Source organism: Myotis lucifugus, unplaced genomic scaffold (genome assembly GCF_000147115.1).
Source record: "Myotis lucifugus unplaced genomic scaffold, Myoluc2.0 scaffold_14, whole genome shotgun sequence".
Classification (NCBI taxonomy): Eukaryota; Metazoa; Chordata; class Mammalia; order Chiroptera; family Vespertilionidae; genus Myotis; species Myotis lucifugus.
This window is the reverse complement of record NW_005871062.1, coordinates 10,571,082-10,586,660: the sequence shown is the minus strand read 5'-3', so window position 1 is coordinate 10,586,660 and position 15,579 is coordinate 10,571,082. Positions and strand designations below refer to the sequence as shown.

At 51.0% G+C, this 15,579-nt stretch overlaps 1 protein-coding gene and 2 non-coding genes across 3 annotated transcripts in view; all 3 read left to right on the top strand.

The window, feature by feature from the left end:
- Positions 1-463: 463 nt before the first annotated feature.
- Positions 464-15,579, top strand: part of EIF4G1 (eukaryotic translation initiation factor 4 gamma 1) — an 18,378-nt gene continuing 3,262 nt past the window's right edge. The window contains exons 1-27 of the mRNA XM_023750509.1: positions 464-709; positions 931-1,023; positions 1,319-1,405; positions 2,476-2,652; positions 2,894-2,993; positions 4,049-4,161; positions 4,967-5,059; positions 5,258-5,324; positions 5,646-6,482; positions 6,746-6,834; positions 6,923-7,109; positions 7,197-7,330; positions 7,458-7,616; positions 7,777-7,965; positions 8,145-8,342; positions 8,549-8,695; positions 8,899-9,135; positions 9,304-9,408; positions 9,531-9,690; positions 9,888-9,991; positions 10,594-10,696; positions 10,962-11,064; positions 11,294-11,526; positions 11,665-11,783; positions 11,908-12,080; positions 12,394-12,519; positions 12,664-12,813. Coding sequence (XP_023606277.1) covers positions 964-1,023; positions 1,319-1,405; positions 2,476-2,652; positions 2,894-2,993; positions 4,049-4,161; positions 4,967-5,059; positions 5,258-5,324; positions 5,646-6,482; positions 6,746-6,834; positions 6,923-7,109; positions 7,197-7,330; positions 7,458-7,616; positions 7,777-7,965; positions 8,145-8,342; positions 8,549-8,695; positions 8,899-9,135; positions 9,304-9,408; positions 9,531-9,690; positions 9,888-9,991; positions 10,594-10,696; positions 10,962-11,064; positions 11,294-11,526; positions 11,665-11,783; positions 11,908-12,080; positions 12,394-12,519; positions 12,664-12,813 — 4,250 coding nt within the window. The 5' untranslated portion in view covers positions 464-709; positions 931-963. The remainder of the gene's footprint in view (positions 710-930; positions 1,024-1,318; positions 1,406-2,475; positions 2,653-2,893; positions 2,994-4,048; positions 4,162-4,966; positions 5,060-5,257; positions 5,325-5,645; positions 6,483-6,745; positions 6,835-6,922; positions 7,110-7,196; positions 7,331-7,457; positions 7,617-7,776; positions 7,966-8,144; positions 8,343-8,548; positions 8,696-8,898; positions 9,136-9,303; positions 9,409-9,530; positions 9,691-9,887; positions 9,992-10,593; positions 10,697-10,961; positions 11,065-11,293; positions 11,527-11,664; positions 11,784-11,907; positions 12,081-12,393; positions 12,520-12,663; positions 12,814-15,579) is intronic.
- On the top strand, positions 9,188-9,268 carry LOC111825146. Its single transcript, XR_002828266.1, has one exon. It is a non-coding gene; the product is annotated as a small nucleolar RNA SNORD66 (small nucleolar RNA).
- Positions 9,739-9,814, top strand: LOC111825145. Its single transcript, XR_002828265.1, has one exon. It is a non-coding gene; the product is annotated as a small nucleolar RNA SNORD66 (small nucleolar RNA).

Here is a 15,579-nt window from a genome sequence, read left to right as displayed (position 1 = left end):
CCGGCCTGGCCGGCCCGGCGGCAGGGTGGGGGTGGGCGAATACGCGGGGCCAGAATATGCGGTCCCTGCGGCCTGGGAGGGCGTCGGGTTCACCGGCCACGAAGTCCCGCCGCGGTGTGACCCGAGGAGGCCCCGCCGGCGCAGGCACCGCGGCTCCCGGCCCGCCGCCCCCTCCCCCCTTTGCGGCCCGGCCGCCGGGAAGTGACACGTTGTTCTTTGGCACTGGTCGGCTCTGCGCAGGGAGGGCGCAGGGGAGGGAGGCGACGGCGGTGGGCAGGGAGGAGCCCCCGGCCCCGCCCGCCCGCCCTCCAGGCCGACCCTCGCTTGAAACCGGCTCCTCTTCGGCCGCCGCCCGCCTGGCCTTTTACTGCCCGACTCCCGCCCTTCCTGGCTTCCACTCCTGGGCGGCGGCGGGCTTCGCCTCTGGCCCCGCGCGGGTGCCCCCGTGGCCACCCGCGGCAGGCGTGCCTGTGTGCCCCTGGGCCAGGCCCGGAACCCGGTGTCCCCAGGTGGGGGGTGGGGACACCACGGCCGAAGCTGCTAGCTCCGTTTATGATCCGGGAGCCTGGTGCCAGCGAGACCTGGAATTTCCGGTCTGGTTGGTCTTGGGCCCCGCGGAGCCAGGTTGATACCCCTCACCTCCCAACCCCAGGCCCTCGGATGCCCAGAACCTGTAGGCCGCACCGTGGACTTATTCTTAACCGAGCGGGTGAGTGAGGGTGCTGTTTGAGCAGGTCAGGGGGGTGGTTGGAGGTGATGCAGGTTGACAACGTGTTGGTGGGGGCATCAGCTGTCTCTTGCCTGCTCCTTCACCCCCTTGCGTCTCGGGGGGCTCCGTGTGGGACCTAGCCCTTGCCTCCCCCCTCCCCCACTCCATTTGCCTTCAGCTTGGGTCCCTTCCCCTTTCCGAGCTCCACTCTTTCCCAACAGGTGTTGGGGGGACCCTGATGTGGACCAAATGAAATGAACAAAGCTCCACAGCCCACAGGCCCCCCACCCGCCCCATCCCCTGGACTCCCACAGGTAATTAGGAAGGAATGAGCCGAGACTCGGGTGGGGGTGGGGGAGATCAGGCGGCGGGTCAGGAACAGGTTCCAAACCCTCTGGATTTTCCCACCCCCATCTGTGTCAGGGCAAAGTGCAGTTTTCTGCTGCCAAATTGAGACAGGGCTCCTGGCTGTTCCCGGGGGCTGTCATGGAGAGGGGGTATGTGGACTGCTGAGGCTCTCGCCCCAGATCTGCCCCCCTTACTTCACCAGCTTGGGTTTCTGCCCCACCCGGGTTTCCCCTCTTGCTGAACTCTGGTCTCCCCCTTCAGCCAGCGTTTCCCCCGGGGCAGACAGCACCGGTGGTGTTCAGTACGCCACAAGCGACACAAATGAACACGCCTTCTCAGCCCCGTCAGGTGAGGGGCTGTGGGGATGGGAGTAGGGGGCCTGGGTGGGAGCTGTGGAAAGCTTAAGCCAGCTTGGGCCTGGATGGAAGCTATGGAGGGCCTGTACCTGCCCCAGTTTCCTGACAGTTGCTCTGTTCTTTCATGCGACTCTGCACTTTGCACTGGTGATTACTTACGGCCCTTTGGGGAGTATGTAGTTGGTGGGGGTGACATTACTAGGGGTCCTGGTGCCATGAGAATTGGGGGCAGTACTTTGGGCCCTGCTGCCAACTCCTTTCCTATTTCCTCCTTTTACTGGGAGGCTGCCATTGCTCCATTCCCCTTCCCTTCTTTCTCTTTGGACTACGGCAAGATAAACACTCCAGCTGCTCCAGCTGCTTCTTGCCTTTCTGTGTTCCCTAAATTCTTCCTCACTAAGTGGGAGGATTCTTGTCCTACTTCCTCCCCCCCCTCCCCCATCACCTTGGGGATAATGCTCTTCTTTCCTGTCCCCATGTGCTCTCAGGGAGGATTCAGGTCTCTGCAGGTAATACCCCTTTGCTAATTCTGGACCTCCTCCTGGTCTCACCCTTACCCTCTGTCCTAGTCCGGGGCTAGGCCTAGGGACTAGAGGCTTCAGGGTGGGAACTTATTTGCTGTCTAGGTTTTCAGTCTGCGACTGACGGATGCATGTTAGGGGCTAAATCTTGCACTGTATACCTGGCAACTGGGTGACCTTTGCATGTTAGTTAGTTCCTCAGTACTTCAGGGTGGAGCAGTGCATGCTGGGAGTATGTTGTCCTAAAAGGCTTTAGTTAGGCATAACGCATCTGGGTGTTAGGAAGCCTGTGCAGAAGGGTAGCCTGGTGGAGGTGACATGAGTATGCATGGCAGTGAGGGAGTAAATACACAGGGTGCGAAGTGTATACCTCAGTGTGGAGGGCATGTGTAGGTACAAGAGGCCACTTAACCATCATTTGGTGCAGTGGGTCTTGGAAGGATTGGGCCCCATGCTCCATAGCCCTAGTACTTCTCTCCAGACCAGAAACACTGCAGAGTGGCCCCTTCCTAATATCAGCTGCCTTCCTCCCTCTTGACAGCACTTCTACCCTAGCCGGGCCCAGCCCCCGAGCAGTGCAGCTTCCCGAGTGCAGAGTGCAGCCCCCGCCCGCCCTGGCCCAGCTGCCCATGTCTACCCTGCTGGATCCCAAGTAATGATGATCCCTTCCCAGATCTCCTACTCAGCCTCCCAGGGGGCCTACTACATCCCTGGACAGGTGAGGCTGGAGGCTGGGGGCTGGAAGCCAGAATCTTGTACTCCAACCCTCATCTCCCCAATCCCATCTCTTCTCCGTAGGGTAGGACTTCTTTCTGGTCACTGCTCAGAGTTGGCTTGTCCTATCTTTTTGTTTTAATGGCTTGTCCTATCTTGCCCTACATTCTCTTTGTAGTCTGATATGATACTCAGCTTCCTCAACTCCTTCTCTCCCCCTCCTCCTCTCCCTTCCCCCTCACCAGGGGCGTTCCACATATGTTGTTCCGACACAGCAGTATCCTGTGCAGCCTGGAGCCCCAAGTTTCTATCCGGGTGCAAGCCCTACAGAGTTTGGGACCTATGGTAAGCAGGGGAGGGGGAATCAGGTGAGAGTTGAGTACAAGGGACATCTACACTCACTAATTCCTAATACCCTTTCTAGGCTTGTCTCTTGGTCTAAAAATGATAGGGTTAGTAGGTTGTAGGGATATGTGTGGGTGATGGGGAATTTTATCCTATTTCTGTGAGTTGGAGTCTCCCCATCGCAAGGAGTATTGGATCAGGCACCAGTTTGAGGGCTTGTAAGTAAACATTTCCTGTGATACTCATTCCATGGGTGCAGGGAGCCATGGATTTGGGAGGTTTTTGTGGCTGTTGTTCATTTATATTCTTGGAGAGGATTAGTCTGTTCTTTATGGCAGTGGTTTCCAGAGTTTTTTGATCATCTATCAGGAAAAATTTTGATTAGGTACCTCTAATGTTATTGTTTTGTTTATACATTTGCATAATTTAAACAAATAATACTTAGGTTGCTTGTGAAAAACAAGTGGAGATTATGGATGAGATTAAAGAATGTATCCCACTTTGGAGACCGTTGCTTTTAAGGAATTAATTTTTCCTCATCCTGGGCCTGGTTCATAATTTTACTTTTTATTGCCTTGCTCCTGAGCAAAGGGCTGGAGACTGGAACTGGACTCATGTTGAGTGGATAGGGTTGGCAAATCTTTTTCTCATTCCCAGCCAAGGACCTGATTCTGTTTCAGGTTAAGTAGTTGCTGCTCCCTCAGAGTATATGTGTACGTGGTGCCTGGGGTGGGGTACGTACAGCATGTTACCAGGTGGAAAAAGGACAGACAGAATCCTGGTGGCTGGTGTATGATGGGGAACGAGTCCCTGCCTATAAGGGGTGTGTGTGCCAGTGTCAGGAATTCTTGTAAACGCAGCTCAGACTGGTTCCCCAGCTTTGATAGACACCTAATTCCCTTGGGGAGGAAGGTGGGGCAGGGCAAGGGGCCGGCTGTGGGTGATGAGAAGTTCTGGGGTTGGGAGGTACTCAAACAGGCATTTGTATATGGTTGTGCCCTGACGCTGCCACCATTCTTCCTTTCCCTGTGTCGTCTCCCCCCTCCCCCGCCAAGCTGGCACCTACTACCCAGCCCAGGGTGTGCAGCAGTTTCCCACTGGTGTGGCCCCCACCCCGGTTTTGATGAACCAGCCACCCCAGATTGCTCCCAAGAGGGAGCGGAAAACGGTGAGTAGCAACAAGGGGCTCTCGGACATGTTGGAAAGGGAGAATCAAGGTCAGGCGCATTGTGGGTCAGGGAGCAGGAAGTTGAGGAAGGAGATCTTCAGTTGAAATGGGCAAAGAATGGGGATCTGTGAAGTGCTCATGTTTTTTTGTATGTTGCTAAGATTACTTTAGAAGAAGCTCATGGGAAGACTAAAGTGGCTGGTGGAGAAATTCCTGAGAGACCTGGGTTCTGGGGTCCATAAGATCTATGTTTGGTTTTAGGTTTCTGGTGGCTTGCTTTAGAAATGGTTAGTTTTCTGTGGCCCCACCCCCACCCCCTAGTCCTGGAAGCTCTTGAGGCCTCCGCCTCTGCTCAATCCTCAAGCCCTGGGCGTGGTGCCCAGAATAGGGTGCCAGGGCTGGGGAAGCCGCTGAGTCACCCTGGCTCCACCCACTGGATCTGGGCCCTGCCCCCAGCGATCAGGCCGGCTAGCCACAAGTGAGCCGAATGGGTCCTAGATGGGGGTCCTGGGCCCCAGGGTGTGCAGCCACTGCCTTGGGGACTATTGGGGCAGGGATGAGGGAGGGAGGAGCATTGTGATGTACAGGGCTGCTCTGTGAGGTCAAGGGTCTCAGGGGTGGGGACCAGGGCAGGGACTACAAGAGCAGCCGGATGGGTTGACAGTAGAACTCATAGGGTTTCCGGCACCCGCCCACCTGTTCCCAGTGGGAGGGTGGAGGGGTGGCCTGGAGTCTTAGGTGTGGGGCAGGGTGGAGAGGTGGGCTCCTCCTGCCTTCCACTGATCCTGTAGCTTTTTTTCCTCAGATCCGAATTCGAGATCCAAACCAAGGAGGGAAGGATATCACGGAGGAAATCATGTCTGGGGCCCGAACCGCCTCCACACCCACTCCTCCCCAGGTAATGTCTGCTAAGTAAGACCATGGCTGGGATGGCTATTCTGCCCTGGACTCCCAAGTCCGGTGGTCTTTTCCTTCAACTAAGGGATTTATTTCCCTGCTTCCTGGATTTCTAGGCAGAGCTAAAGTAGAAATGGCTCTAGTAAAGAGGGTTGTGGGACTCTTTAGGGCAAAGTTGGTAACATTTTGTGTCCTGCAGACGGGAGTCGGCCTGGAGCCTCAAGCTAATGGGGAGACTCCCCAGGTTGCTGTTGTTGTCCGGCCAGGTGTGTAAGCATGTGGAGCAGAGCTTTTACGGGGAAAAGGAGTGCGACAGTTTAAAATGCCAAGGAGGTGTAGAAAATAAAATAAAATGACAAGGAGTTGGGGTGGTGGCTTGAACCAGGTGCCAGAGAAGAATGACTTAAGTTTCAGGTAGTGGATTTTGAGTGTGGGTTGAGTTTTGGGTGAAAAGAGAAAAGGCTTAGGTGGGAGAAGACTGGGGGAAGGGAGCATTAGGTTGGGAATGCCTTGGCTGGGAGGCGGAGGTGGAGGAACAACAGAGAAAGACTTGCCTTTAATTACTCATTCTTCTTCCTGTGGTGCAGATGACCGGTCACAGGGAGCAATCATTGGGGGCCGGCCGGGGCTGCCTGGCACAGAGCATAGCCCTTCAGAATCGCAGCCTTCATCACCTTCTCCGACCCCATCACCACCCCCAATCTTGGAACCAGGATCTGAGCCTAATCTTGCAGTCCTCTCTATTCCTGGGGACACTATGACAACGGGGATAATACAAATGTCTGTAGAAGAATCATCCCCCATGCCCCGTGAAACCGGGGAGCCATATTGTCTCTCTCCAGAACCCACTCCCCTCGATGAACCCATACTGGAAGTAGAAGTGACACTTAGCAAACCAATTCCGGAATCTGAGTTCTCTTCCAGTCCTCTCCAGGTTTCCATCCCCCTGGCATCTCCCAAGGTGGAAATTCTTCCTGAGTCTAATGGCACGGTCCCATCTGAGGATCTAGAACCAGAGCTAGAGTCCTCAAACCCAGAACTTTCCCCTCTCCTTCCTCCCGCTTGTCCCTCTGAATCCCCCATGCCTATTGCTCCAACTGCCCAACCTGAGGAACTGCTCAATGGAGCCCCCTCACCACCAGCTGCGGACTTGAGCCCAGTCAGTGAGCCAAAGGAGCAGGCCAAGGAGGTTCCAGCACCAGTGGTTCCCCGCACCATCCTCTCTGCCACTCCAGCTATGGCTCCTCCCGTGACTTCCCCTGCTCCAGAGGAGGAAATGGAGGAGGAGGAGGAGGAGGAGGAAGAAGAAGAAGAACCTGGAGAAGCTGAGAGTGAGAAGGGAGGAGAGGAACTGCTTCCCCCAGAGAGTACCCCTGTTCCAGCCCACCTGTCCCAGAATTTGGAGGCGGCAGCAGCCACCCAAGGTAAGATGTGGCTGGATGGTGGAGGTGGGTCAGGCCTGGAGGGTGTGGTTCTTTCTATTTATTGATCTCCCATTTGTGCTATTATGTCTGGGTCAGAAGCTCTGTGATGGAAACTAAAAACTAGATTAAGGTATTTTAAGAGGGTGTGATGGAAAGAGGAAATGTTACACAGTGACTGCTTTTTCCCTCTAGGGGTTAGGGGCAGTTCTTAAGTTATTCCCATTCCTTCTCTCCCCGCCCCCCCCCACCCCCCCCAAATATAGTGGCAGTATCTGTGCCAAAGAGGAGACGGAAAATTAAGGAGCTCAATAAGAAGGAAGCTGTAGGAGACCTTCTGGATGCCTTCAAGGAGGTAAGGAAGCAGATAGTAGCAGAGGGCAGAGTTTGGGTATGGAACAGTGGCTGAACTGCAACCAAACGGAATGTCCCCATGGTTCCAGGCAAACCCAGGAGTACCGGAGGTGGAAAATCAGCCTTCTGTAGGCAACAACCCCTGTCCAGAGCCTGAGAGCAGCAGTGTGCCCACACGACCTGAGGAACCAGATGAGACCTGGGACTCAAAGGAAGACAAAATCCACAATGCTGAGAATATCCAACCTGGGGAACAGAAGTATGAATATAAGTCAGGTATGCTGAAGGAAGGGTTGAGAGGGCCGAGTACTCTTATCAGGACCCCAGGAGACAGTATGGTTGGTTCATGTATCTTCCTTACAGATCAGTGGAAGCCTCTAAACCTTGAGGAGAAAAAGCGTTATGACCGTGAGTTCCTGCTTGGCTTTCAGTTCATCTTTGCCAGTATGCAGAAGCCGGAGGGATTGCCTCATATCAGTGATGTGGTATTGGACAAGGTTGGTGGGCTTGAGGGGAAGCTAAGTTTGTACTGACTGGCTGGATGGATGGGGAGGAGCCCGAGGTCCTGAAAGAGCAGTCAGTGGCCCTAGCCTGTTTCTGATACCTTCTCTGTTCTTTTCACAGGCCAATAAAACACCACTGCGGCCACTGGATCCTGCTAGACTTCAAGGCATAAATTGTGGCCCAGACTTTACTCCATCCTTTGCCAACCTTGGCCGACCAACCCTCAGCAGCCGTGGGCCCCCAAGGGGTGGGCCAGGTGGGGAGCTGCCCCGAGGGCCGGTGAGTGGGGCTAGCTAGATGGGCAGTTGCGCAAGGGGAGTGGGGATGCGTGGCCTTCTGTATCTCATTGGGGAATGAGAAGTTTGCCCTGAAGATGTGTGGTACTGGTGTCAGGTTGTGCTGACTACTGTATCTTCTCTTGTCCTCATCCCTTGCTTAGCAGGCTGGTCTGGGACCCCGGCGCTCTCAGCAGGGCCCCCGAAAGGAGCCACGCAAGATCATTGCTACAGTATTAATGACCGAAGATATAAAACTGAACAAAGCAGAGAAGGCCTGGAAACCCAGCAGCAAGCGGACAGCAGCTGATAAGGACCGAGGGGAAGAGGATGCTGATGGCAGCAAAACCCAGGTACTGGCAAGTCCTTTGTTTGGTCTCTATTCTTTCTCTTCAGGGTTTGCTGAGCCAACTTTGCTTATTTTACTTCTGTCCATCCTATCCCTAGCCTCTTCCATTCTCATACCCTTTTCCATCCCTCCCAGTGGCCTCTGTCTGAGAACCTCACTGGATCCTATTCCTTCTCCCACCAGGACCTGTTCCGCAGGGTGCGCGCCATTCTGAATAAGCTGACACCCCAGATGTTCCAGCAGTTGATGAAGCAAGTGACGCAGCTGGCCATCGACACTGAGGAACGCCTGAAAGGGGTCATTGACCTCATCTTTGAGAAGGCCATTTCAGAGCCCAACTTCTCTGTGGCCTATGCCAACATGTGCCGCTGCCTCATGGCGGTTAGTTTCCACTATTTTCTAAATCATGTGGTCTGGCCTCCCACTTCTTGAGTCCAGCTTCTCGGTTCTCCTCCAGTCTGTGCTGTTGATGGCAGCCAAGAGGAGGCAGAGCCGGAGCTAAAGGTCTTCCTGGCTTTTAGGTAAAGGCTGTGAGGGTCTTCCCTGCCCTGGACTAATCTGAATGTGACAATCTCTTTGACATACAGCTGAAAGTGCCCACTACAGAAAAGCCAACAGTGACTGTAAACTTTCGAAAACTGTTGTTGAATCGATGTCAGAAGGAGTTTGAAAAAGACAAAGATGATGATGAAGTTTTTGAGAAGAAGCAAAAAGAGATGGATGAAGCTGCTACGGTGAGAGAAAACCAACCAATTCCACTGCTTATTCAGAAGCTACTTAGCTGTAGAATTGGGGGTGGGGATAGTGGTATGGGGGTTTCTCTGCCTGAGGACATGAGTGCTTGTTGCTGGGTATAGAAATCCAGATGGTGGAGGAGAGGGTTTTAGCCTTGTGGCTGGGTATCTTTTTGATGTGTTCCCTGTCTCATGACTGCCAGGCAGAGGAACGGGGACGCCTGAAGGAAGAGCTGGAAGAGGCTCGAGATATAGCCCGGCGGCGCTCTTTAGGGAATATCAAGTTTATTGGGGAGTTGTTCAAGCTGAAGATGTTAACAGAGGCAATAATGCATGACTGTGTAGTTAAACTACTTAAGAACCACGACGAAGAGTCCCTTGAATGCCTTTGCCGTCTGCTCACTACCATTGGCAAAGACCTAGACTTTGAAAAAGCCAAGGTAGGGGTCCTGGGATGTAGAAGGGGACAAGCTGAAGTACGTGGGGCCTACTGTCCACTGATAAACTCCCTGTTGGGCTGTCATGTCTGGGCCACTGAATCTCAGTGATGGAGATAAGGGCCTGTAGCCGGAAGTTCCTGGCCTGATCTCTTTGCTGCTTCTCCCTAGCCCCGAATGGATCAATATTTCAACCAGATGGAGAAAATAATTAAGGAAAAGAAGACTTCATCCCGAATCCGCTTCATGCTGCAAGACGTGCTGGATCTGCGACGGGTGTGTGTCCCCGCCTTCCCACTACTAATCTGCTGCCTCTGACCCCATAGCCCCCAGTTGCTGCCTGCTTTGTCTGGCCTCTCTGATGTAATTATCTTGTGGGTGGCTTCATGTCCCCACAGAGCAATTGGGTGCCACGCCGAGGGGATCAGGGTCCCAAGACCATTGACCAGATCCATAAGGAGGCGGAGTTGGAGGAGCATCGGGAGCACATAAAAGTGCAGCAGCTAATGGCCAAGGGCAGCGACAAGCGTCGGGGTGGCCCTCCAGGCCCACCTATCAGTGAGTTTGAGGCTACAATTGAGGAGGGGCAATGTGAGGGGTTGTGCTTTCCACTGATGACTTCTTGTTAGTGCCACGTGTCTGGGCCACTGATACCCCATGATGGAACTGAGGATCTGAGGAAGCGAGGCTGGGGTCAGCTCAAGTGGACAGGGCTGTTTACTCACTATTTCAGTACGCTCTCCTTTTTGTTCCAGGCCGTGGCCTTCCACTTGTAGATGATGGTGGTGGCTGGAACACAGTCCCCATCAGTAAGGGCAGCCGCCCTATTGACACCTCACGACTCACCAAGATCACGAAGGTAGGGGTGTGTATGTTGGAGGGGGTGATGTTTGTAATAGGAGGGTAATGAGGGATCAAAGTAGGCATTAAACACAATTTGGGTCTACGTCCCCTCATTCTCTGAGGTTGGGAAAGTGACAGCTGAAATTTTCCTCTTAGACTAACTGGTTAGATTACTAGAGACAGGACTGCCAACCCTAGGACATGTGATCACATTGGTCTGGGCCACTCTGTGGTCAGCACACTGACATGCATACCAAATTAGGTAGGTTCATTCCCTGTTCTGTGCATCCTCCAGGCTAAAATGGTTTTTACTGGTCGAAAAAAAGTGAATGTTGTTATGTGATGTGAAATTATGTAAAATTTACATTTCATTGTTCATAGTTTTATTGGAACTCAACCATGTTCATTCCCTTTATTCTCTGCGACTGCTCTTGTGTGACAGCGGCAGTGTTGAGTAGTTAGAATAGAGACTGTGTGGCTGCAAAGCCTGAAATATTTACTATTTGGCCCTTTACAGGAAAAGCTTGCCTGGCCCCTGGTCTGGGCTGTTGATGGCTGTGTGGCTGGGGGCTTTGGCCAGGTCAGACCTATGACTCTTCACCCCCTTTCCTTCCTCAGCCTGGCTCCATCGATTCTAACAACCAGCTCTTTGCACCTGGAGGGCGATTGAGCTGGGGCAAGGGCAGCAGTGGAGGCTCAGGAGCCAAGCCCTCTGACGCAGGTAGGGAGGCCAATGTAAAGAGCTGGGTGATTAGTAATGAGCTCTCTTGAGGGTAGAGCATTGTCTGCATGGGAGGCTTGTCTCCTTGCCTGTCTGTGGGGCTTTCAGTACAGTGTGGTTAGGTAATGCAGGAGCCGTGGACTACTTGGTGGGACTAGGGACTGAAATGCTTTAGTGTTGGGGCTAGGACCAAGAGTCCTAAACTGGCAAGTAGGTGATAGGATGTAAGAAAATATATCTTAATCTTCATTTACTGCCTCCCCAGCATCAGAAGCTGCTCGATCAGCTACTAGTACCTTGAATCGCTTCTCAGCCCTTCAACAGGCAGCACCTACTGAAAGCACAGAAAACAGACGTGTGGCCCAGAGGTGAGGCTTCCTAGGTCTCTGTTTTTCACGCACATGGAGGATACCATGATTGGGTTTGGGTTGTTGCCATAGGAATCCTCACACAACTGTAATGCTGAGAGGCCCTGGCTGAGCATGGGACATATTTCTGATGCCAGGAACAAGGCCTGATGGTTGCTCAGCATGTTGGGTAAAGGAGCGAACTCCTGGGCAGTACAGGTGAGACACCATGTGCTTGTCTTTCTTCCAGGAGTAGCTTGAGCCGGGAACGAGGTGAGAAAGCTGGGGACCGGGGAGACCGCTTAGAGCGGAGTGAGCGGGGAGGTGATCGTGGGGACCGGCTAGATCGCTCTCGGACACCTGGCACCAAGCGGAGCTTCAGCAAGGAAGTGGAGGAACGGAGTAGAGAGCGGCCTTCCCAGCCTGACGGGCTGCGCAAGGCAGCTAGCCTCTCAGAGGAACGGGACCGTGGACGGGATGCTGGTAAGGGGTTGAGAGAGGAAGGGAAGGGAATTGGTGTGGGCTGGTTAGGGACTGTCTAGTCCCTAGACAGTCTTCAGAGCTGCAGTTTGCTGGAAAGACTGGAACTGAAGAGTCTCTGATCTGTTTTGTACCCCTCAGGGAAGCGAGACGCCACCTTGCCTCCTGTGAGTCCCCCTAAGGCTGCACTATCAGAAGAGGAGCTGGAGAAGAAATCCAAGGCCATCATTGAGGAATACCTCCATCTCAATGACATGAAGGTTGGTAGTGGAAGGGGTCTGAGTGATGGTAGAGTGGGCAGAGACTGTGCTGCCTGGTATACATTGTAGAGTCTAGACCAGATTCTGACTGCTCTCTTTCTCCTGTACCCTGTGCCCCCTGCAGGAGGCAGTGCAGTGTGTGCAGGAGCTGGCCTCACCCTCCCTGCTTTTCATCTTTGTGCGGCATGGCATCGAGTCCACACTGGAGCGCAGTGCCATTGCACGTGAACATATGGGACAGCTGCTGCACCAGCTGCTCTGTGCTGGGCACCTCTCCACTGCTCAGTACTATCAAGGGTATGACCGACTTCTGTGACCCTCCCACTTTTACAAAACCACAAATTCCCTTCCTTTGTAGGACCTGTGGAACCTTGGGGAAGAATGTAGGTTCCTCAACCATCCTGGTCAACATCATTTTAGTCAGGGGTAGGGGGTTGAGCCATCTAAGAACAAGAAGGTGTCCTTAGCTTGAGATAATTGCCCCATATTTAGGAAATATTCCTGATGGCCTCCATGTTCAATTCTTTAGTCATGCCTTATTACCCCAACAGGAGGGTAGGCACCTGGCTCCTCTTTCCTAGAATGCCCTAATTTTGAATTCCCTTTGCAGGCTGTTTGAAATCCTAGAATTGGCTGAAGACATGGAAATTGACATCCCCCACGTGTGGCTCTACCTAGCAGAACTGGTAACGCCAATTCTGCAGGATGGTGGAGTACCCATGGGGGAGCTGTTCAGGTGAGCTCCCTTAGCTGGAATTCGGGAGAGGTAGAAAGGGAGGGGGGGTGAGAACGGAGGGGTGGTTGGCTAAGATGCCCATGTTTAGGGAGGGTTGGGGTAGTATGTTGAGGGCTTAACAAAAACAACTGAATTTTCTTATAGGGAGATTACAAAACCTCTGAGGCCCCTGGGCAAAGCTGCTTCTCTGTTGCTGGAGATCCTGGGGCTCCTATGCAAAAGCATGGTGAGTGAGAGCCTTTCAGGGATGATGTGTTCAGGATTTTTCCCACTGTGCTTTTTGGGCTATTTGGGGTGACACTGAAGCCTCTCCTGGTCCTTTGGTGGGATAGGGTTAATGGGGATGGATGGTAATGCTGTGTTAGTATCTGAGAGAGGCTGGTACTCCCTCAGACCAGTTCCTCTTAGAGTTCTGGTCAAGGCTGGAGAATGGGAATCTTAAGACCCTAGACCAGCGGTTCTCAACCTGTGGGTCGCGACCCCTTTGGCGGTCGAACGACCCTTTCACAGGGGTCGCCTAAGACCATCCTACATATCAGATATTTACATTACGATTCATAACAGCAAAATTACAGTTATGAAGTAGCAACGAAAATAATTTTATGGTTGGGGGTCACAATATGAGGAACTGTTTTATTTTTATTTATTATTTTTAAAATATATTTTATTGATTTTTTTACAGAGAGGAAGGGAGAGGGATAGAGAGAAACATAGATGAGACAGAGAGAAACATCAATCAGCTGCCTCCTGCACACCCCCTACTGGGGATGTTGCCCGCAACCAAGGTACATGCCCTTGACTGGAATCGAACCTGGGACCTTTCAGTCCGCAGGCCGATGCTCTATCCACTGAGCCAAACCGGTTAGGGCAGGAACTGTTTTAAAGGGCCAGAAGATTGAGAACCACTGCCCTAGACCCTTGTTTGATTGTTTTCATTCATTCTTTTATTTAGTCATTTATTATTTTTTAAATAAATATTGTTGAAAGTATTACATAGGTCCTTTTTCCTCCCCATTGCCCTCCCCCCCCCTTCATTCATTTTTTTAAACTAGTGTTTAAAGAAACAAAAACATTTACTACATAGTAGGCATTGATAATACAGCAGTGAATAAGACAAGTTGAAAGAGGAAAAATGACTTAACAAAAACAACAGTGTGAAGTAAAGCATGAAATAAAGTGGTTGAAATTGAGTGTTTTAAGCACTGTGAAGTTGCAAAGGAGTGTCTGATAATGTTCATGATGGTATGCTTTCCTGGAAAGGTGCTGAAGCTGCCTAGTGTGAAAGTTAATTGTTGACTAGCAGGTAGAAAGGTGGGAAGATAGGAAAGGCAAGCTGGGTGTGGGATTTAGTGGTAGTGGAAAGTTGGAAAGTGCAGTTTCAGAAGAGTTTAGCTACCTGGAACCTGGAGGAATGAGACTTAGAATGGAAAGGAATTGTTCTTTCAGCATACATAATTATGTACCAGGATAATTTATGTTTAAAAAAAGAAAAAGCATGTTGAACTACTGTATTTTCATTGAATCTAAGGTGCCCATAGATTATAGGATGTATTTATACTCTGCTAAGGAAAAGAAAAGACATGGTCATATTTTTAAAATGTAATATACTTCCCTAGCTGGTTTGGCTCAGTGGATAGAGCCTGTGGACTGACGAGTCCTAGGTTTGATTCCGGCCAAGGGCACATTTTTGGGTTGTGGGCTGGATCCCCCAGTGCAGGAGGCAGCAGACCAATGATTTTCATCATCGATTTTTCTATCTATCTCTCCCTCTCTCTTCCTCTCTGAAATCAATAAAGATCTTTAAAAAAAAAAAATAACCATAAGAAATTGTAATATAATAACTGAGACAACTCCATTTCAGTGGTGTTAAAATCCATGAACTATAATAATCCTGTTAAGGGTTGATGACATCATTTTGAATACCTGTGCTTATGAAAGCGATCGTTTTCAGAATCTCTTGCCTTTTACAGGATATGGGCTCTCAGACTTGCTGTTTGTGTGAGGATTCTGATTTGCGTTGGGGGGGTGGGTGTATATGCTTCTAAAATTTTCTAGACTTGGGAACCAATAAATGTACTTGTTAGTTGTCCTTTCCCATCAGCATTTGTTACTTGGAGTAATGAAAAATGAAACCTTTAGAAAAAAAAATGTAGGAGTGTGGAATAGGATGAGATATTTATTTGGATTTGGCTGTTTACCTTTTGTGATCCAATAATTCTTTGATAATCCTGTGAAAGGCAATTGACATCTTTCCTGGAGGCTCTTAGGCCATTCACCCCCAAACCTGCAGTTTCAATAGACCCCCAAACCTGCAGTTTCAATAGTGGATGAGTTCCTTGTGTCTACAACTGATGTCTATGCCTGGTACTAGACCAGGGGTGGGCAGACTTTTTGACTCGGGGGCCACAATGGGTTCTTAAACTGGACCGGAGGGCCGGAACAAAAGCATGGATGGAGTATTTGTGTGAACTAATATAAATTCAAAGTAAACATCATTACATAAAAGGGTACGGTCTTTTTTTTTTAGTTTTATTCATTTCAAACGGGCGGATCGATCCGCGGGCCGTAGTTTGCCCACGGCTGTACTAGACTGTAAACTTGGAGGTCCTGTGCCTATTTTGTACCTCTATAGCAGTGGTTCCCAACCTTTTTTATGGTCATGCCCCACCTAAGCATCTCTCAAATCCTGATGTACCCTCTCCCCAACCTCAACATATAATTCTTCTTATTTAAAAAGTAAACTCCTATTCATGTGGAGGAAGCCTAAAAGGCCATTAACTTTGTCTAATCAAACTTCTAAAGAACACGGCATCCATGAAAGAGAAAAATAAAAAAACAAAAGGACAGTTGAAGTACTGAGGAAGAAATCACTAAGAAATTGTTTTAAAAAAAATAATATGAAGTGATACGAAAAAATAGCAAATGAAGTTTCAAAACATAATAGAAGACTGAAATGCATAAATATGTCACAATATACTTCATATGAGGCTCTAGACCATAGAAATGCAAAAATTCACTGTTAGACTCATCTGATGCACCCCCCCCTCCCCCCCCCCGGGG